Source organism: Prionailurus bengalensis, chromosome B4 (genome assembly GCF_016509475.1).
Source record: "Prionailurus bengalensis isolate Pbe53 chromosome B4, Fcat_Pben_1.1_paternal_pri, whole genome shotgun sequence".
NCBI classification, from domain to species: domain Eukaryota; kingdom Metazoa; phylum Chordata; class Mammalia; order Carnivora; family Felidae; genus Prionailurus; species Prionailurus bengalensis.
The window spans coordinates 79,299,750-79,320,626 of record NC_057358.1 but is presented as its reverse complement, the minus strand read 5'-3'; the positions used below and the strand labels follow the sequence as shown (position 1 = coordinate 79,320,626).

The window sequence follows — 20,877 nt, the reverse complement described above, 5'->3', positions numbered from 1 at the left end:
GTTAGAGACTTGGTGATGCAGGGTGGCCCCTGGGCCCGGCGTTAGGAAAATGGAAACTGGAGCCTGTCTTCAAAATCTCCCAACTTTAGCTATTCGGGAGAGGTCCCGCTAAAGATGGACTATGTCAAGTGTACTCAATGGAAGGAAATGTCAATTCGATTTAGGTCCCAGCTTCTGCTGTAGGTGCCATCAGGTTGTGAGTTTAGAAGAATTAATTGAGATATCAAAAGAAAAAAATTAGGAAAGAAGAAAGGAATTCCCAACTATTTGTATAATACAGGTTTCATTTCCCTGAGCACTTCATGTTTTGAGCCATTGACCGCAAACCTTGGTGCTCTTAGACTTGTAAAATTGAGATAACATAGAGAAACGTCATCAGAAATGAGTCTTTAGTTAAAAAAAAAATTAGCTCATATTTATTTTGGTAAGTGCACACACACAAAAGAATAAAAGGCAAAAAATGTTATGTTTCCTCTTCTATCCTATGCTCCTGGAGATAGTCACTTTTATCAGTTCGGCAAATACACCTCCAGGCTTTTTTCTTTTTCTTTTTTTATATATTTTTAAAATGTTTATTTATTTTTGAGACAGAGAGGGACAGAGCATGAATGGGGAGGGGCAGAGAGAGAGGGAGACACAGAATCCGAAGCAGGCTCCAGGCTCTGAGCTGTCAGCACAGAGCCCGACGCGGGGCTCGAACTTATGGACAGTGAGATCATGACCTGAGCCAAAGTGGGACGCTTAACGGACTGAGCCAGCCAGGCGCTCCAGGCTTTTTTCTATGTTCATACAAAACTTTTTTTTTTTTTCACCTAGAGTATATTTATTGAGCACCTACAGTGCAAGACACAAGTGCTACATTGTAGACATCTAAGTTCTTTAACATTTTAACAGTTGTTGCATAAAATTCCAACTTATATTGGTACTTTGATTTGTCTAGACTCATCCTGATGAACATTTAGGTTAGTTCCATTATTTTGTTTTATAAACAGTGCCATAAGGAATATCTTTATATAGGTATCCTTTTGTGCTTATAGATTTGTAGATAGGATATGTGCATTTAAAATTTTAATTCTATAAAATTGAATTTCAGTTTGTAACAATTTACATGCTCACTCAGAACCACGTGTGAATGTCTCCATTTCCTACAACATAGCAATACTGGATACTATGAATTTTCAGCGCAGTTGCCAATTTGATAGATGAAAAATAGTAATTTCATCGTTTAAACTTGCATGTCACTAATACTGGAGTTGACAACTTCTGTTGCTTCTTTTCTAAGTTATATTAACTTTTTACTTGTTATATGCATTTAAAATCCTTTCTCTTAGTTTTTCAGTTGTCTTTCAGCCCCCCCCCCTTTTTAGAGCAAGTTATGCTTTATGTGAAAATATTTGCAATCTCCTATCAAAAATAAGAATAAGACAGGAATGTTTACCATCAAAGCTAATATTGTACTGGAGCTCCTGGACATTGAGAAGTCTCATTATTTTCATTTGGTATATTCATCTAGAAAGGGAATTGATTGACAAAATACTAAAACTAGTGAGCTTAGCAGCATGGCCAGATATGAGGTTAACAAACAAAAATTGTAGATATCAAATATAAGAACAATAACATCATAAAAATGAAATAATCTCACAGTAAGAATATTACATTTCTAAAAATTTTTTAATGTTTCTTTTTGAGAGAGGGAGACAGAGCATGAATGGGGGAGGGGCAGGGAGAGAGGGAGAGACAGAATCTGAGGCAGGCTCCAGGCTCTGAGCTGTCAGCACAGAGCCAGACTCAGGGCTTGAACTCACAAACTGTGAGACCTGAGCCGAAGTCGGATGCTTGACCGACTGAGCCACCCAGGTGCCCCCAAGAATATTACATTTCTAGAAATAAGTTTAACAGAAAACTACAAGTCATATACTAAGAAAACCAGACTATCTTAGTGAAAGACAAAAAGGCCTTAGTTAAATGAAGAGTTTTACCATGTCTGTGAATAGAAACACTGTGTAACAGCATAAGTTTTTGCCTTAGATTAAGTTAAGTTCTAATTAAAACAGGACTTTGCATGGAACTTAGTCTGATTTTAAATTTTTGATGGAAAAGAATAATTGCAAAGAGAGCAAAAATTGTTTTGGAAAACATGGAGTGGGTAAAATAATGGGGGGATAAAGCCATGAGTTATCTTTAACCACTTTAATGGTGTCTTTCTCTATACAGAATTTTAGAAGTTATCCATAGTCAAATCTGCCTGCAGCTTTTGGGTTTCTCTGATGCTATCTCAAGATTAAAAAAAATATTTCCCTGTAGTTCCTTCTTTTTCTTTTCTTTTTTTTAAATTTAGTCAGTTAACATGTAGTGCAATATTGGTTTCAGGAGTAGAACTCAGTGATCATGTACATACAACACCCAGTGCCCATCGTAAAAAGTGCCCTCCTTAATACCTATCACCCATCTAGCCCATCCTCCACACACTTCCCTCTGTCAACCCTCAGTTTGTTCTCTATTGTTAAGAGTCTCTTTGGGGCACCTGGGTGGCTTACTTGGTTAAGCGTCCGACTTTGGCTCAGGTCATGATCTCTTGGTGTGTGTGTTCGAGCCCCACATTGGGCTCTGTGCTGACGGCTTGGAGCCTGCTTTGGATTCTGTATCTCCCTCTCTCTCCCTGCTCCTCCTCTACTTGTACTCTGTCTCTCTCTCAAAAATAAACATTACAAAAAAAAGTCTCTCCCCACAGTTCCTTCTGACATTCTTATAGTTGTATATTTTCAGCTTTTGTCTTTCTCTCTGCTGTTTATTTTTGTGTATGGTAAGAGGTATTTAGAAATGCCAGACCTAAAAGTAACCAATACTGTAGTGGGAGAGGTACTAGCCTAGAATTCAGAAAATCAGAGATCTAGGCTTGCTGCCGTGTCTCCTTTGTAATCTTGGACAAATTAACTCTGGACTGAGAGTCCTCATCTTGAAAGCTGGGGCGAATAAATAAATACCTTTCCGGCTAATTTCTGGCACTACTGCCAGGATCAAATGAGGTCATAGATGAGAAGGCTTTGAGAAAGAAGAAAACCCTTTGCAAATTTTCTAAGTTATCATTAATACAGATTTTTGGTCTATGCAAATAAAATGTAAGTGGAATGCAGCATTATTCTTCAGTATCAGGTAATAGTTGGTCTATTCATCCAAATGTTTATTGAGTGCCTTTGTGCAAGCCCTTGGGGGAAGGGAGTGGAGAGTTGGGAAGATGAAAACTATCTTTTTTTTTTTTTTTTTTTGAGTGCCTGTTTTGTATTTAGTGCTTTCCTTAAAGATAAGACCTTAACCCCCCAGGACTTTACAATCTAGAAGCAGAGAAATCACTGTACATATAAAGAGAATTGGTGCCTTTATGGATGTGGGTATTGAGTCCATGGGATTTGTTAGCAGGTGGACAGTACAGAGGTCGGTGTCACTTTCTAACAATTAGCCTGGCAGAAAGTGCTTTAAGAAACTGCCCTGGTCTTTTTTGCCCACAGGCAGGCCTCCTCCTGCGTGACTTCCCTAACTTCTTTGGCGCTGCTCTGCGCTCAGGCCCACCCTATCAGTTATTCAAATAGTATCCTAACAGATTCTTGATTAGTCTTTTCCTGCACCAGCTCTTTATCGCCTTTAAGACCTGAACGTTTTCCCTTTGAAGACTGCCCTGGGCCAATCTGAGCAGAATTAACCAGCCCTGCCTTTCCTTGTGAGCATTCCATTCTATTGTGGCAAGTGAGCCTTTATTTTACCTGTCCACCTCCCTACTGGTCTGTCAGCTGGAGCTCACAGGGCAGACACAGCCCCCCAGGCAGATACTGAGTCAGTGTTTGCTGAACTAGCTGAGCTCGTTCCTCTCTCTGAGAGCCTTTTGGGTTGTGTAATAGAGATGAGCACTATATAGCTGGCTACCTTTGTGACCAGTTAGACCTTTTTAATGATAGTGGATCAAGGAGTTGGGAAACCATGTGAGGTACTAGGGCCATTCTTGAGCCTGGTGATTTTTTATATTTTAGAGTTCTTACTGCTCCTTAAATTCCTTAATTTTTCTTGTTGATTAAAAATAACCTTTATTTTACGGGGCGCCTGGGTGGCTCAGTCGGTTGAGCGTCCAACTTTGGCTCAGGTCATGATCTCAGGTTCGTGGGTTTGAGCCCTGCATCGGGCTCTGTGCTGACAGCTCAGAGCCTGGAGCCTGTTTCAGATTTTGTGTCTCCCTCTCTCTCTGCCCCTCCCCCACTCGTGCTCTGTCCTTCTCTGTCTCAGAAATAAATAAACATTAAAAAAAATAATAACTGGGGCGCCTGGGTGGCTCAGTCGGTTAAGCGTCCGACTTCGGCTCAGGTCATGATCTCACGGTCCGTGAGTTCGAGCCCCGCGTCGGGCTCTGTGCTGACAGGTCAGAGCCTGGAGCCCATTTCAGATACTGTGTCTCCCTCTCTCTCTGCCCCTCCCCTGTTCATACTCTGTCTCTCTCTGTCTCAAAAATAAAAAAAACGTTAAAAAATTAAAAAATAATAATAACCTTTATTTTAATTACACAAGTAATATGAAGTTATCATATAAAGTTTTAGAAGTATAGGTGTATAAGAAAATCAAAATAGGGGCACCTGGGTGGCTCAGTCAGTTAAGCATCTGCTCTTGATTTTGGCTCAGGTCATGATCACATGGTTCGTGAGATTGAGCCCCATGTCAGGCTCTGTGCTGACATTGTGGGAGCCTGCTTGGGATTCTCTCTTCCTCTCTCTCTGCCCCTCCTCTGTTGTGCATGCATGCTCTCTTGTCTCTCAAAATAACGTGAAAAAAAATTTAGAAAAGAAAATGAAAATAATCTATAATTCCAATATCCAGGAATAACTGTTATTAATATTTTGAAGGCTTTTTCCATCTTTTTAAAGTCTTTAAAAAATGCATGGGGAATGACTGCTAACAGGTATGGGGTTTCTCTTTGGGGTGATGAAAATGTTCTGGAATTAAAAATGTGAACGACGTACAACTTTGTGAATATCCTAAAAAAAAAAAACAGCCCACTGAATTGTACAATTTAAAAGGGTGAACTTCCTGGTATGTGAGTCATATCTTAATAAAGCTGTTCTTTTTCTAAAAATGTTTATAGATACATAAAGTGTTGCCTTTTTCTGACCTGAGAGCAAGTTGCAGATATCATGCTCCTTTTCTGCTAAATGTTTCCGCATATGTAAGAATATTCTCTTACATAACCACAATCCAGTGATCAAATTCAGGAAATTTAACACTGACCGAATACTAATATTTATGATGCCATGCACAGTTAGTTTCCACCAGTTGTTCCAATAATGGTCTTTGTGGCAGGTTTTTTCTTCCTTATCCAGGAGCCGATTTAAGTTCACACATTCCTTTTTAAATTTTTTTTTTTTTTTTTTTGAGAGAGAGAGTAGGATTGGGGGAAGAGCAGAGAGAGAGAGAGAATCCCAAGCAGGCTCGGAGCTCTGTGCTAAGCCCGACATGGCCCTTGATCTCATGACCAAGAGATCATGACCTGAACTGAAATCAGGAGTCAGACACTTAACCGCTTAACCGACTGAGCCACCCAGGTGCCCCTCAAACATTCCTTTTGATTGTAATGTCTCTATTTCTGGAACATTTCCTCAATATTTCTTTGATTTTCACGATGCTGACATTTTTGAAAATAACAAGTTACTGGGGTGCTTGGGTTGCTCAGTCAGTTAAGCGTCTGACTTGGGCTCAGGTCATGATCTCACAGTTCGTGAGTTTGAGCCCCATGTCAGAGTCTGTACTGACAGCTCAGAGCCTGGATCCTGCTTCAGATTCTGTGTCTCCCTCTCTCTCTGCCCCTCCCGTACTCATATTATGTCTCTTTCAAAAATAAAAACATGAAAAAAAAAAGAGAAAATAACGAGTTAGTTATTTTGTAGAATTACACTCAATTTAGATATGCCTGTTTCCTCACCATTAAATTCAGGTTATGCATTTTTGGCAGAAATGTGACATGAGTGATGTTGAGTGCTTCTCAATGCCTCACATCAGAAGGGCTGGTATGTCAGTCTATCCCATTATTGGTGATGTTGCCTTGAATCTTGGGTAAGGTGGTCCACCAGGTTTCTCCACTAGAAGGTCATCATTTTCCCCTTAAGGTGTTTTTTTTTAAGGAAAGGAATTTTGCAACATAGCCCATAGGAAAAAAGTGAAGCTTTATCCAGGTTTTACTGTGATGCTGATGTTTTTGAATGAGAGAAAGATGTGACAATATTTGAGGATTAAATGAAAAAGAAAAAAAAATCAGTCGAGGATGAGGAGGCAGGAGAACAGTCAGAATCTAGATTTGAGTAACCAGTGGAAGATGGTTGCCATTCATCAAACCAGGACACCTAAGAAGAGTGTATTTGAGAGGGCTGATGTTGAGTTCAGTTTTGGAGCTACTGAGTATGAAGTGCCCATGAGACTTCTAAGTTGGGCAGGCGGCTTCCTTCCTGGACGTGGACTCAGGAGAGAGGTCTGGAATGGAGGAGCTACCAGGAGGTAGCCCAAAGCACAGATGCAGTTGTCTAGGGAGTGGTGCAGATTACAGGTAAAAGAAGCATTGGGACAGAGCCCTGAGGGACTCCAGCATTTCAGGGAGGGCCAGGGGAAGGTGAAAATGCAAAGGGAACTGAGAAACAGTTGGTGGTAATCCAATGGAGCCAGTGAAAGAAAATGTTGCTCGGATAAGGGTGATATGTACCCATTGGATTTGGAAGTTCTTGGTGGCTTTGAAGGTGGAAGCTATGTGGTGGGCTGAGGAAAGCGTGAGAGGAGAGAAAATGAAGATGGAGTGGGGACAGCCCTTTTAGGAAGGTAGGGGGCGGCTGGAGTGGGAATGTGTGAGGTTTAAACTATTTATTTATTTATTTATTTGTTTGTTTATTAATGTTTATTTTTGAGATAGCACGAGTGGGGGAGGGACAGGGAGAGAGAGAGAGAGACAGAATCTGAAGCAGGCTCCAGGCTCCGAGCTGTCAGCACAGGGCCTGACGCGGGGGCTTGAACCCATGAACCATGCGATCATGACCTGAGCCGAAGTCAGACACTTAACCCACTGAGCCACCCAGGCGCCCCTTGGTTTAAGCTATTTAAAATGCTGTGAGAAAGAAGTAGTAGGAAGGAGAGTTGAAGAAGTGAGGGGATAACCGAGAGGGTATCCTTGAGGGAAAAGGAGAGGAAGCGTTTAGACCAGTGGTTTCAACTTGGATATCTATAGGGCCAGGCAGGCAATGTAGATGAGTGAGGTGGGCTGGTGTGGACTGAGGTGAAACAGAGTGCAAAATTTTAAGGGCCTATGTCTCATGACCTTGTGATGAGAGATTACATCTTCACCCATCGCCGTGAGCTTTGCAGCAGCCCCCTGTGAGAGGAACATACATCCTCACCCCGCTGCCCTGGGGTTTGCCTTGGTCAATGAGATATGAGCGGATGTGCCATATGCCAGGTATGAGCAGAATTTTTAAGAGTCGTTGCGTGGTTTTCTCTGCCTTTGTTCCTTTCCTTCTGCCATGAGAACATCGTGTCCCAGATAGGGGCTGTTCCTTCATGCTGGATCGTGGAATAAAGGCACGTGGGTCAGGCCTAGAGCCAACCCCACCACCAATGTAAACCATGAAAGAGAAATAAACTTCTGTTGTTGCAAGCCCGTGGGATTTTGAAGCCGTTAGTTACCACGGCAAAATTGACTAATGCAGATGTTCAACTAAAATGAAACCATTCTAAGATATCATATTGTACTCAAATTAAAAAGATTCAGAAGTTTGATAGGCATACTCTGCCACCGAGGCCAAGATCACGGGCACTTTCATATACTGGTACCCTCCGGAAGTTGGCAATCCTTATCAAAATAACAAATGCAGATGGCTGTAATAAAAGAGATAATAGGGGCACCTGGGTGGCTCAGTCAGTTGGGCGTCCGACTTCGGCTCAGGTCATGATCTCGTGGTCCACGAGTTCAAGCCCCGCATCAGGATCTGTGCTGACAGCTCAGAGCCTGAAGCCTGTTTCTGATTCTGTGTCTCCCTCTCTCTCTCTGCCCCTCCCCCACTCACCCTCTGTCTCTCTGTCTCTGAGAAATGAATAAACCTTAAAAAAATTTTTTTTAAAAAATAAAAAATAAATAAAAAATAAATAAAAGAGATAATAGTAAGTCTGACAAGGATTTGGAGAAATTGGAACCCTTGTCCAATACTGATGGGAATGTAGGATGGTACTGGCACTTTGGAACGCAGTTTGGTAGTTCCTCAAAAAGTGAAACACAGAGTTACTATACGACCCAGCGATTCCACTACCAGCTACATACCCCGGAAAATTGAAGACATGTGCCCACACAAAAACCTGTACATTTATGTTCACAGCAGCGCTGTTCACAATAGCCAAAAAGTAGACACAACCCAAAGGTCCGTAAGTTGGTGAATAGATAAATAAAACGTGGTATATCCATGTGATGGATTATTTGGCTGTAAAAGGGAATGAAGTTCCGATATGTAGCCGCTATGTGCTACAAAAATGAATGAACCTTGAAAACATTATGTTCAGTAACAGAAGCCAGTCGCAGAAGATCATATATTGTATGCGTCTATTTATATGAAATGTCTGGAATAAGCAAATGTGTAGAGGCAGAAAATAGGTTAGTGGTGGCTGGAGGTATAAGGGGGTGGGAAATGGAGAATGAGGAGTGACCACTGATGAGTTTCTTTTTGGGGTGATGAAAATGTTCTAGAATTAGTGATGGTGGCTGCACAATTTTGTTACCGTATATATAAAAAACACCACTGAAATGCACAATGTAAAGGGGTTTGTTTTGTGACATGTAAATTATATCTCAATAAAGCTGTTCTATTTAAAAAAGAATAGGGCGCCTGGGTGGCTCAGTCGATTAAGCATCCGACTTTGGCTCAGGTCATGATCTCGCGATATGAGAGTTTGAGCCCTGCATTGGGCTTGCACTGACAGTGCAGAGCCTGCTTGAGATCTTCTCTCTCTCCCTATCACTCTCTCCACCCCTCCCCCACTTGCGCTCTCTCTCTCTCTCTCTCTCTCTCTCTCTCAAAATAAATAAACTTAAAAAAAGAATATAGAAGTTCTATATATGCTGATAAAAGGTCACCTATATATTGTTAACTGAAAGAAAACAAGATACAAATCAGTGATTATATGCTATCATTTGTGTGAAAAGAGAGAAAGTAAGAATACATAGTCACATTTGTTAGTATTTACAGTAAAAACTCTGAAAGATTACCCAAGAAACTATTAAAAATGGTTACCTGTGGGAGCGGAAGGGGGAATGGGGCACATGGAATGGTTGGGAATTAGACTTTTCACTATTAATATTTTTTATATATTTTGATTTTTGAACTACCTGAATATAGTGCTTACTCAAAAATAAAAATCGGAAAGAAAGCATGAATGCAAAACTGCAATAATAATAAAGGGTCAGCTCCAACTACAGATGATTGCCAGGCCTTCTGATTTTTTTCACGAGGAGCTGGAAGTTATAGTATTGTCAATCACTTTTCAAAGTTTTTTTTTTTAATTTTTTTTCAACTTTTTAAATTTATTTTTGGGACAGAGAGAGACAGAGCATGAACGGGGGAGGGGCAGAGAGAGAGGGAGACACAGAATCGGAAGCAGGCTCCAGGCTCCGAGCCATCAGCCCAGAGCCTGACGCGGGGCTCGAACTCACGGACCGCGAGATCGTGACCTGGCTGAAGTCGGACGCTTAACCGACTGCGCCACCCAGGCGCCCCATTCACTTTTCAAAGTTTTAAAACAGGGGCACCTCGCTGGCTCAGTTGGCAGAGCATGTGGCTCTTGATCTTGGGGTCCTGAATTCGAGCCCCACATTGGGCCTAGAGATTATGTAAACAAACAAACAAAACATACTATACAAGCCAAACAAAACCACCTCTGTGCATGAGAGTTGGCTCACCAGTGACCTTGCTTAGACTGTGAGCTTCATGACAGAGCTATGGCATTTCCATCCCCCACCCTTTTAATTAAGTAAGCACTATGCCCAACATGGGGCTTGAACTCACTGACTGAGCCAGCCAGGTTCCCCTAGGGCTATGGTCTTTTGCTCTCTATTGTACCTCTAGCGGCCACCAAAGTGCTTGGTACGTACTAGATACTGAACAAATACTGAAAGAAGGAAGGGAAGAAGAGAAGGAGGAAGTTGGAGGCGGTGGGGAGGGGGGGAGGTATCCAGAGGGCAGATAACACAAAACTGAGTGCTTTTATCCTCTGAATATGGTTACTGCCTTCATTACAGTCCCTGGGATTCCCTTCATCTCTCTCCTGTGTTGGAGGTATTTGATTTGGTCTGCTTCTCCTGTCTTTTGTCTATGACCTGGTTTTGGTGTATTTGTTTGTTTTGTTTTATCTCTGGAAGTCTTCAGATCCCCCATTGTTCTAAAATAATATTATAATCTGTCTTTGTTTTGGTCATTCAGTGGATTCTTTTAATCTATCTTTCTGTTCTGGGGAGCCTGGGTGGCTCAGTCGGTTGAGCATCTGACTTCATCTCAGGTCATGATCTCACAGTTCGTGGGTTCGTGCCCCGCATCAGGCTCTGTGCTGACCACTTACTCAGAGCCTGGAGCCTGCTTCAGCTTCTGTGTCTCCTTCTGTCTCTCTATCCCTCCCCTGCTCATGCTTTGTCTCACTTTCTTTCTCAAAAATAAATAAATGTAAAAAAAAAATTTAATCTATCTTTCTGTTCTTTATAGATGTCTTTGATTTCCTTCCTCCTTTTCTCCTCCCGTCTATTTCTGAAACTTTTATTACTCGACTATTGGGCCTTGTGGATTGATCTAAAGTTCTTTTCTTTATCCATCCCTTTATATTTTTATCTTTCTGTGTGATTTTCTTGGCTTCCTTTTATTTCTAATTTTTCATTTCAGTTGTCATATTTTTAAAATCCTAGAGCTTCTTCATGTTCTCTGAGTATTCCTTTTTGAGGGCGACCTATTTTTTAATGAATGCAATATCTTCTTGAAATTTTGAGGCTTTCTTCTCCCTGCATTTCTCTTCTTCCACCAAATGCCTTTTTTCAGTTTGTCTTTTTACCTCTGTGGTTCAGGTTAGGGGCTTTTCTCAAGGGTCTGGTAACTCTGGCTGGCTGGCCGCTCCCATCGAAGAGGGAGGCACTCAGGCGTATTAGAAGGCCCAAGTGTGTGGGTAGGCCATATTGACTTGTGGGCACCACTGACCGGGTGATCAGGTGAAGACTGAGATAAGAGCGTCAGGAGATCTTTTCTCTGGGGCTATCAAGGTCAGTTTCTCTGGAGAGGAACCCTCTAGTCTCCTGGCCCTAGAAGGCTCACCCCTGGCCACTGGTTCTGAATGCTGATTAGAAGAAAGGAGCTGATGTGATAGTCACTTCCTTCTCACCCTCCTCCACTCAGTGCAATGCCTCATACTCACCTGCTGTGCTTCCCTGGCCTCCCTAAGTCCCACCCTACCTGTTTCATTTTCTCTAGAAAACAAATCTCTTGCTTTCTTTGGAAGTCGGGGGAAAGAAGGAGAGTTTCCCGGCTGAACAGGTTGGGGGAGGAGAGTGCGGGTTTAACTGCTCGTTACACAAACTTACACAACTCCTTCCTGCCTTCCAAGATGGCTGGTGTTTTTAATTCCTGAGCCCTTCTGGGCTTCTGCCCCAAGAACCAGCTCGTTTCCCATTGGCATGGCCTTCTGCGGACACACTGGTTTGACTTTCTGCCATTTGCTAAACCAGTTACCACTTCTCATCTGCTTTCTATCGTCTATGATTAATGACATCTCTCACCTCTTGTCTCTCTTCTCATTTGCTTTATTCTCCTGGCTTTAAAATTTCACTGATGCAATTTTAGCAGTTTCAGGAAGGAAGAGCGGTAAACGTAGGTGTTTAACCTGCTGTGTTTAATCGGAATGAGCACGGAGACCATGAATTTGTAGCGATGTTGATTTGAATGGTTGGGTGGCTTTTACTAGCAGAATCCAGTAGTCCTGGTGGATTTGGTAAGAGAAGGACTGGCCAATTGGAGTGGGGTTTCACCGGGTGGATTTGGTGGAAGCACCAAAGGGCCGGGGAGTTGAGGATTTTGCACAAAGAGTGGTTGAAACGACAGAACATACAATCTGGGTTGCAAAAGTGAAAGGAATACAGGTGTGGGAGTTGATGGTTAGAGGAGTCGATGGACTAGAGATCCCATGAAATTGGAAGAAACTTGTGAATTTTTTAACAAACGCTACTTGTTCCTACCACCATCTTCTCAGCTAGGGGCTAGCTGTTCCTAACTCCATTCATGTTTCTTTGCTTTTGTCCTTCTTCCTTTTAAAAAGAAAAACTCTTTGCAGGCAGGGGCGCTTCCCTCTCTAAGGTTCCCAGGGCAGGATTGCGTATGGGGAACAAGGGTAGTGATGTCTCATCTCCCCGTTTATCCCTGGAGGAAACTGGGAGTGCTAGAGCCCTCACCTCCAGTTTTCATTTCTGAGCCATGACTGAGGTAGAATGGGTAAAGCAGGTGCTGGGAAGGCGGCCACACACAGTCTTCCCTGTAGACCCTCTCTTCCGAGCTTTGGGAAAAGCCTCCCTCCTGGCAGGGGTCTCTCGTTGCTCACCAGCTGTTCCCTCCTTACAAACCTGGCAACCTGTTTTCTACCCACACTGAGCTCCTGTGAACACCAGTAGATGCCTTAGGGGTTCTGTCTTGAAAACCCCTTATTTTACAGAAACTGAGGCCCTGAAGCATTCTCACTTCTGGCCCAGTGGTCTTTGCACCACAGCAAACTCAGTGCCCGAGAGAGCCGCGTGAGAGGCAATTGAGCATAATGGTTAGGAGCAGGGGCCTCAGAGCCTGACACACGTGGGTTCAGACCCAGCTTGGCCACATGCCGGCTGCGTGATCTCAACAAGTGATATACATAGTACCTCTGGAATCTTAGAGGTACCTCTTCCTCACCTTTAAATGTTGGTAATAGGGGCACCTGGGTGTCTCATTGGGTCAAGGGTCTGATTTTGGCTCAGGCCATGATCTCACTGCTTGTGGGTTCGAGCCCTGTGTCGGGCTCTGTGTTGACAGCTCAGAGCCTGGAGCCTGCTTCAGATTCTGTGTATCCTTCTCTCTCTCTGTCCCTACCCCCCTCTCAAAAATAAACATTAAAAAAAATTTAAGGGGCGCCTGGGTGGCGCAGTCGGTTAAGCGTCCGACTTCAGCCAGGTCACGATCTCGCGGTCCAGGAGTTCGAGCCCCGCGTCAGGCTCTGGGCTGATGGCTTGGAGCCTGGAGCCTGTTTCCGATTCTGTGTCTCCCTCTCTCTCTGCCCCTCCCCCGTTCATGCTCTGTCTCTCTCTGTCCCAAAAATAAATAAAAACGTGGAAAAAAAAATTAAAAAAAAAAATTTAAATGTGGGTAATAAACTTACCCTAAACAGTTGCAAAGATGATGATAATACATATTAAGTAGAGTGTGGCATATAGTAAGTGCTGTCTTCCTCTGCTTCTCTCCCTCAAGTCTCTCCACCCAAACACCCCACAGCTGCCACCTGTCAGGAGAGCTAAAGTGACATTGATGAAGGATTGACTCTTTCATTCGCAAGGCCTGGGTCAGCTCTCCTATTTTCCCCAAACCCAGTCTGCTGAGGGAAAGTTTAAGGGTGGGACCACTACGGTCCCTTGAACCTGTGTTTTCAACTAGTGCAGGGTTCCAGCAGCTGTTGACAGATTATATCAGAGCAGCCCACTTTGAGGAAGGTTCCTCTTCATGTTTCCTGGATCCTCTCGCCCCCTCATTTGGGGCGAGGGTTCCTAAGCCTTGGATTTCCCTTCTCTCCTTGACCATCTCTCCGAACATTCTCTCCCATGGGGAGTGGAGCCCATTACAAGGCTTTAGCTGTACCCTGACTCTTGAATCTGCTTTCTGTTCTAGCAGTTCATCAGCACTTTGGGCTGACCTCCTCATTCCTCTGTCCTTTCCTACCCACGCCACCCTTATTCAGATGTGGATCACTTCTTGCCTGGTTTGCAGCAACGCCCTGTTAATTCTGCAACCCTGTGCCATATACTGGTCTTCTGAGCGTCACTTTCATCACATTATTCCATGCCACAGAGTCTTTCAATGGCCTCCTGTTTTCTGCAGGATAAAATCCAGATCCTTGGGCCTAGGTGGCACTCAAGCCTCCCCATCATCCTGCAGCCCTGCCCACCCTGCCTTTGCTCCCATATCATCTTTGCAGACCTCCCTCCAGCCAGCCTGGCGCCTTCACTGACCTTCCATACTCTGTTCCCATGTTAGCTCATGGCAGCCCCCTGTCCCCGAATGCCTCTCCCCACCCCCACCCCCCACTTTCGCCAATCCCATTTCTCCTGCCCACTTTCAAGATTCAGCCCCAGTCCCACTACACGTCTTCCCCAGCCTTCAGCCTCCACCCATCTCCTCTTTTCCTCAATAGCCCTTGGGGGCCGCATCCAGCCTGCCCTGGGCTGTGACTGTTGCAGGTGCATCTGTGTCCTCCCAGCAGACAGGGGGACTTTCTCAGTCCCCAGCACCCTGTCGTGAACACAGTTGGTACTCACTTCCAACAACTGCTTTCTGTGTATTGAGCACTCTCAGCCTGCGGGGCACAGGATGACACTTGTTTAACAAAATGCTTCCTCAACATAACCCCTTTTTCTTCCCGCTCTAGGAGAGGACTTTGGAAATCGGGATGGGTCTGAAAAGCCTCTGGGGGTTGGGATGCAAAGAGATAAACCATTTCACCTCCACCTGTCTCTCTCTCTCAGGCTCCCTCCCCCTCGGTCTCCAGGGTCACCTGCGGCGGTTTCCTGCCCCGGCTGCCCTCATCTCCCTGCTGAACATTCCCCACGTCCTCCCTGTGGTCGTGGTGGTCGCAGCCAGGTCCCACTTCAGCTCTCTCATTCTCTAGTCCTGCTGGCTGTTCTCTTAACCCTGATGTTAATGTTTTTGCCTTTCATCTCATCTCCCCCTTCTTCATGTTAGCTAATGATTATTCAGGGACTTAACCCGCTGTCCCTGTCCCAAATCTGTAAGTTCTCTTAGGGGCAAGGGTCATGAGAGTGATCTCATGGTCATGTGACTGCTGCCTATACGTCACCCCCTCTGCTGTCCTGGTCCTAACACTCTCAAAGTTAGTTGTGTGCCCTGCCTCTGGCTCACTTGAACGGAGACCTGAGTGGAAAGGTACGCCTCTCATCTTTGCCTTGCGTGGGCAGTGGCCACGAGTTTCCACCTGCTCACCACTAACTTTCCTGCTGTTGCTACTGACTTTCTCCCTGGGCCCTCACTTGCCCTTGTCTGTACAGTGAAGGCTGGGACTGGGCTGCAGGACTCGGGCCATAGGCCTGTTATGGGGGTTGGGATTCTCGCTGGTCAGTTCCAGGTGGAGTACACAGGCTGAGTAGGGAATAACTCCTGCTTTGCTCACAGATTTTATCCTGATGGCTGACTCGAAACCACTCTTCTCCCTTGATGGGGACCCGGTGGCTGCCGAAGCCTTGCTCCGGGATGTGTTTGGGATTGTGGTGGATGAGGTCATTCGGAAAGGAACCAGTGCTTCGGAGAAGGTGGGTCCTTTCCCCCTCCTCCTGCCGCGCACCACACCTGGCTCAGAACTGTCCTCCTCCCACCAGGCTTCTCTCCAGAATTCATCACTGTCTCACTGGGTGCCTCAGGGATTCTATCCTGGGTCACACCGTCTTTACCCTGGTTCATGAGTTGCTTTGGAAATATTTCTAACTCGTTTTCAGTGCAAGTTGAGATGTGGCTCGGGCAGCCAGTTGGTGGAGTGTCCACGGGCCCCCAGAATCCCCTGCTTCTCTTGCTAGGTCTGCGAGTGGAAGGAGCCAGAGGAGCTGAAGCGGCTTCTGGATCTGGAGTTGCGCAGCCAGGGCGAGGCACCAGAGCAGATCCTGGCGCGGTGCCGGGCGGTGATCCGCTATAGCGTGAAGACCTGTGGGTCCTGGGTCGTGGCGGGAGGAGTGGCCGGAGTTCGCCCCAGCAGCTCCACTCTGAGCTCCCCGCCCCCCTTGTCCAGGTCACCCGCACTTCTTCAACCAGCTCTTCTCAGGGTTGGATCCCCACTCTCTGGCCGGGCGCGTTATCACTGAGAGCCTCAACACCAGCCAGTGAGTCTTCCCAAGGCCACTTCCCCCACCCTCCAAAGGATTGGGTTTCGGGGAGACATAGCCCTGGGGGAAGGAGGAGAATGGTTTTGCTCCCCACCCCCTGCCCCCTGTTTTCTGGCATCTCTACTGGCAGTTTTTCTCCTTGTACCCTTTGGGCTCCCTTTCTCCCAGCTTTCGCATGCCTCCTGACCCCAGTTTTTCCTCATTCTTGCTTCTCTGGCTCTTTGTCACCAGCTCATTCCTCCCTTTGGACCTTTCCTCACTCAGTGTCTCCACCTCCTTTTTCTACTCCTCTGAGAGTCTGACCTGGCCAGTCCTCCCTCCTCTTTTCCCTTCTCATCCCTCCCTCTCCTGGCAGGTACACTTATGAAATTGCCCCGGTGTTCGTACTCATGGAAGAAGAGGTGCTGAAGAAACTCCGGGCCCTGGTGGGCTGGAGCTCTGGGGATGGGGTCTTCTGTCCTGGTATGTGAGAAGGAGGAAGCCTCTCTCTGGCCTTTTTGAGGGTTCCTCCTCTCCCACTATTCTCATGCTCTGTGCAGGGAGGGGTGACTCCTCCTTGTTTCCTCTCCAGCTGGGCTTGGGCCAAACCAGAGAGAAGCTGCCCAGTCCTCTGTATCCTCATGTTTGCCAAGCAGTCCATGGGATCAGCACTCTAGTGCCTGCTCTGGGGAGGGGAGGCACCGTCCCGGGTCAGCCCAGGACGTGGAGGGGAGTAGTCAGGGGGATCTGCAGATCCTGGGGCTGTTCTGTGTTGTCAGCAGGCCATTTGCAGAGCCCTGGGAGCCAGTGTCTCGTGCTTCTTTGATCAGTTCTCCTGGGTGGAGAGGTCAGGGGCAGCAAGCTCCAGTTTTGACCCACTGCTCCTCCCTCTTGCCACTCTCCCCGTGACAGGTGGCTCCATCTCCAACATGTATGCCATGAACCTGGCCCGCTATCAGCGCTACCCGGATTGCAAGCAGAGGGGCCTCCGGGGACTGCCACCCCTGGCGCTCTTCACATCAAAGGAGGTGGGAAGAGGTTCAGACCTACCCTGGGCCTCCTGATTCTAATCTTCAGCCAGCTGAGTCAGCCTGCCCAGACCCATCTCTTCTGGGGCCAGCCTGCCCCCAGGCAGAGGTGCTCCCTTCCAATCAAGGGGCTGAGTAAAGGCTTCCGTTCACCTTGCCTTCTGTCTGAAGGTAGCGAAGGGACAGTGAGTGCAGCGGACATAGTCCACACCCTTTCTACTCAGAGTGTGGTCTGTGGACCAGCAGAATCAGGATCACCTGGGAGCTTGTCCGAAATGCCGGATCTCAGGCCCCAGCCCAGACATACTGAATCTGAATCTGCATTGGAACCAGACACCCTGGTGATCTGTGGGCACAGGAATGTTTGAGAAGCCCCGGTCTATGGGGTCTCATCCCCAGTCTCTCCCTTCCAGTCTCTCCCTTCCCCATCCTCCCTGCCCTCTTGCCCCCAGCTTAATCCTCCCTCTGCCTTTCTCCACAGTGTCATTACTCCATTAAGAAGGGAGCTGCTTTTCTGGGACTTGGCACCGACAGTGTCTGGATAGTCAAGACAGATGAGAGGTGAAGGTCCTTCCGTTCACATGGCTCAGACCCAGCGTGGCACAGTGTACCTTCCTGCTGCCAGAAGTTCTGGGCTCAGGCCCACGCCCCAAGTGGGCTTTTCTCCCCGCTGTTCCTACAGAATTGCCACTTCTGTCTACCAGTGTCTCTAGCCCTGTCCCCTGAGATCCTCTCACTCCCCTTAGGGAAAGATCAACATTGTGGCCTCTGCATAGTGAACCCCACATTACCCTGTTCTCAACAGGTCTGCCTCCTAGCTGAGAATACCCAATACTTCTTTACCCACTCAGTTTTCTTTTCCAGAGGGAAAATGATGCCTGAAGATCTGGAGAGGCAGATCAGTCTGGCTGAGGCTGAGGTGAGTGAGTAAGGGGCGCTGGGACAGTGGAGCAGAACCCCTTGGTCTTTTCTTGGAAGCTTCTCTGGGCTCTCCCTACTGAAGGCACTGTTCTTTCCTCTTCTTCTTCTTTTTTTTTTTTAATTTTTTTTTAACATTTATTTATTTTTGAGACAGAGAGAGACAGAGCACGAACAGGGGAGGGGCAGAGAGAGAGGGAGACACAGCATCTGAAACGGGCTCCAGGCTCTGAGCTGTCAGCACAGAGCCCGATGCGGGGCTCGAACTCACGGACCATGAGATCATGACCTGAGCCGAAGTCGGACGCTTAACCGACCAAGCCACCCAGGCGCCCCTGTTCTTTCCTCTTCTTGACCTTGGTGCCCATCTCCCCTATGGACTAAAGTGATCAGTGGGAGCGAGGACACTCTGTGCTGCTCTCAGGGACTTCGCCGAGACCCATAGGCAGGACTGGACCCGAAGAGACAGGAGCAGACCTGAGTCACTGAGTGGAGTTTCCAGGGTGGCACCAGAAGGAAGATGCTGGGGACCTAAGTGCAGTGTGGAAGGTTTCTGTGAGCTGGGAGGCTCTGTGCAGGGAGAAGCCCAGGAAGCTGTGGTGGCCAGCGGTGAGGCTTGTGCCAGCTCCGAGCAGTGGGAAATGTGGAGGCCCCAGCACTCCCCGCTGACTGGGGGCCCGTGTGAATCACTGCAGCCACCTTGGAGGGCATTTTGGCACTTTCTATTAAAAAAATTTTTTTTTTTCTATTTGGAGGGGTTTTTAATTTTGTTTTTGTTGGTTTTCTATTCTAATAACTACGTAGTGATATCATTTTGTGATCGAGTTTCCTTAAGAAATAATGACGTTGAGTATCTTTTAAAGTGCTTCTTGGGGCGCCTGGGTGGCTCAGTCGGTTAAGCGGCCGACTTCGGCTCAGGTCACGATCTCGCGGTCCGTGAGTTCGAGCCCTGCGTCGGTCTCTGGGCTGACAGCTCAGAGCCCGGAGCCTGTTTCAGATTCTGTGTCTCCCTCTCTCTGACCCTGCCCTGTTCATGCTCTGTCTCTCTCTGTCTCAAAAATAAATAAAAACGTTAAAAAAAAAATTTTTAAAAAAATAAATAAAGTGCTTCTTTGCTCTCTCTATAGCTTCTTGGTAAGTTGAGCGTTCAAACGCTTTGCCCATGCATGGACATATATATATATTTTTTTAATTGAGTATAGGTGACACACAATGTTCCACTCGTTTTAAGTGTACGACACAGTGATTTGATGAGTTTGTGTTAGGCTGTACTCGCAAATGTAGCTACCATCTGTCACCGTAACAACACTATTACAGTGTCATTGACTAGATTCCCTATGCTCTGCCTTGTGGCACTGTCTCTACAAATTTTGTTATACTTTATTTTTTATTAAAAATTTTTTTTAATTTAAAAATATTTTTAAAAAAGAGAGAGACACACACACACACACGAATGTGAGTGGGGGAAGGGCAGAGAGCGAGGGAGACACAGAATCTGCAACCGGCTCCACGGGCCGAGCTGTCCGCACAGAGCCTGACGCAAGGCTTGAACTCAAGGATGGTGAGATCATGATCTGACTCGAAGTCAGACGCTTAACTGACTGAGCCACCCAGGCACCCCTGCAATTCAATGGTTTTTAACAGAGTTGTGCAACATTCACTACAATAGATGTTAGCACATTTTCATCACCCTAAAAAGAAACCTTGCCCCCTTTAGCCATCAATCTCGTTTTCCCCAAACCTCCTACTAGGCAACACTAAGCTCCTCTGTGTCTCTGTGAATTTGCCTATTCTGGATTTCTCATGGAAATGGACTTACACTATGCACGGTCTTTTGTGATGAACTTCTTTTACTTGGCACCCCATCTTCAAGGTTCATCCTTGTTGTGGCGTGTGTCGGTACTTCATTCTTTTTATTGCTGGATAATATTCCATTGTATGGAATAGACCACATTTCGCTTATCTGCTCATCAGTCGATGGACACTTGGGTTGTTTCCACTTTTTGGCTATTACGAGTAATCCTGCTCCGAACATTTGTGTACAAGTTTTTGCATGAACATACGTTTACATTTCTCTCGGTTATGTACCGGGAGCAGAATTGCTGAGTCATACAGTAACTCTGTATTTAACTTTCGAGGAGCCTCCAGACTGTTTTTCAAAGTGGCTACACGAGTTTTTCAAAGTGGCTACACCAGCTGTCCTACCAGCAGGGTGTGAGTGTTCCAGTTTCTCCACATCCTCAACAACACTTGTTATTTCTCTTTTTTTGCCTCATTTATTTAAATTTAAGTGTAATTAACAGCGTTATATTACTTGAGGTGTACAACGTAGTGATTCAACAATTCTATACATTACTCAGTGCTTACAACAATAAGTGCAGTCACCATCTGTCACCATGCATTATTACAATATTGTTGACTGTATTGCCTATGCTGTGTTTTCATCTCCATGACTTCTTTATTTTATTACTGGAAGTTTGTACCTCTGAATCCCCTTTATCTATTTCACCCATGTCTCCACCCACCTTCCTTCTGGCCACCACCAGTTTGTTTTCTGTATTTAAGAGTCCCTTTCTTTTCTTTGCTTTGCTTTTCTTTTTTCTCTTTTCTTTTCTTTATTAAAAAAAATTTTTTTTAATGTTTTATTTATTTTTGAGGTAGAGAGAGACAGAGCATGAGTGGGGGAGGGGCACAGAGAGAGAGAGAGGGAGACACAGAACCTGAAGCAGGCTCCAGGCTCTCAGCTGTCAGCACAGAGTCTGATGCGGGGCTCGAACTTGTCAAACTTCGAGATCATGA

General features: G+C 45.8%; 1 protein-coding gene across 3 annotated transcripts in view; it reads left to right on the top strand.

Moving 5' to 3' along the window:
* Positions 1-20,877, top strand: part of CSAD (cysteine sulfinic acid decarboxylase) — a 31,134-nt gene that overhangs the window by 1,438 nt on the left and 8,819 nt on the right. For 2 of the 3 annotated variants that reach the window (XM_043564048.1, XM_043564049.1), the window contains exons 2-8: positions 15,453-15,589; positions 15,851-15,977; positions 16,060-16,150; positions 16,509-16,615; positions 17,045-17,160; positions 17,642-17,721; positions 18,025-18,079. In XM_043564048.1, the coding sequence (XP_043419983.1) occupies positions 15,464-15,589; positions 15,851-15,977; positions 16,060-16,150; positions 16,509-16,615; positions 17,045-17,160; positions 17,642-17,721; positions 18,025-18,079 (702 nt within the window). In that variant the 5' untranslated portion in view covers positions 15,453-15,463. Of the gene's footprint in view, positions 1-13,405; positions 15,207-15,452; positions 15,590-15,850; positions 15,978-16,059; positions 16,151-16,508; positions 16,616-17,044; positions 17,161-17,641; positions 17,722-18,024; positions 18,080-20,877 lie in introns of those variants that run through there. The other variant, XM_043564047.1, reaches the window with a different exon arrangement.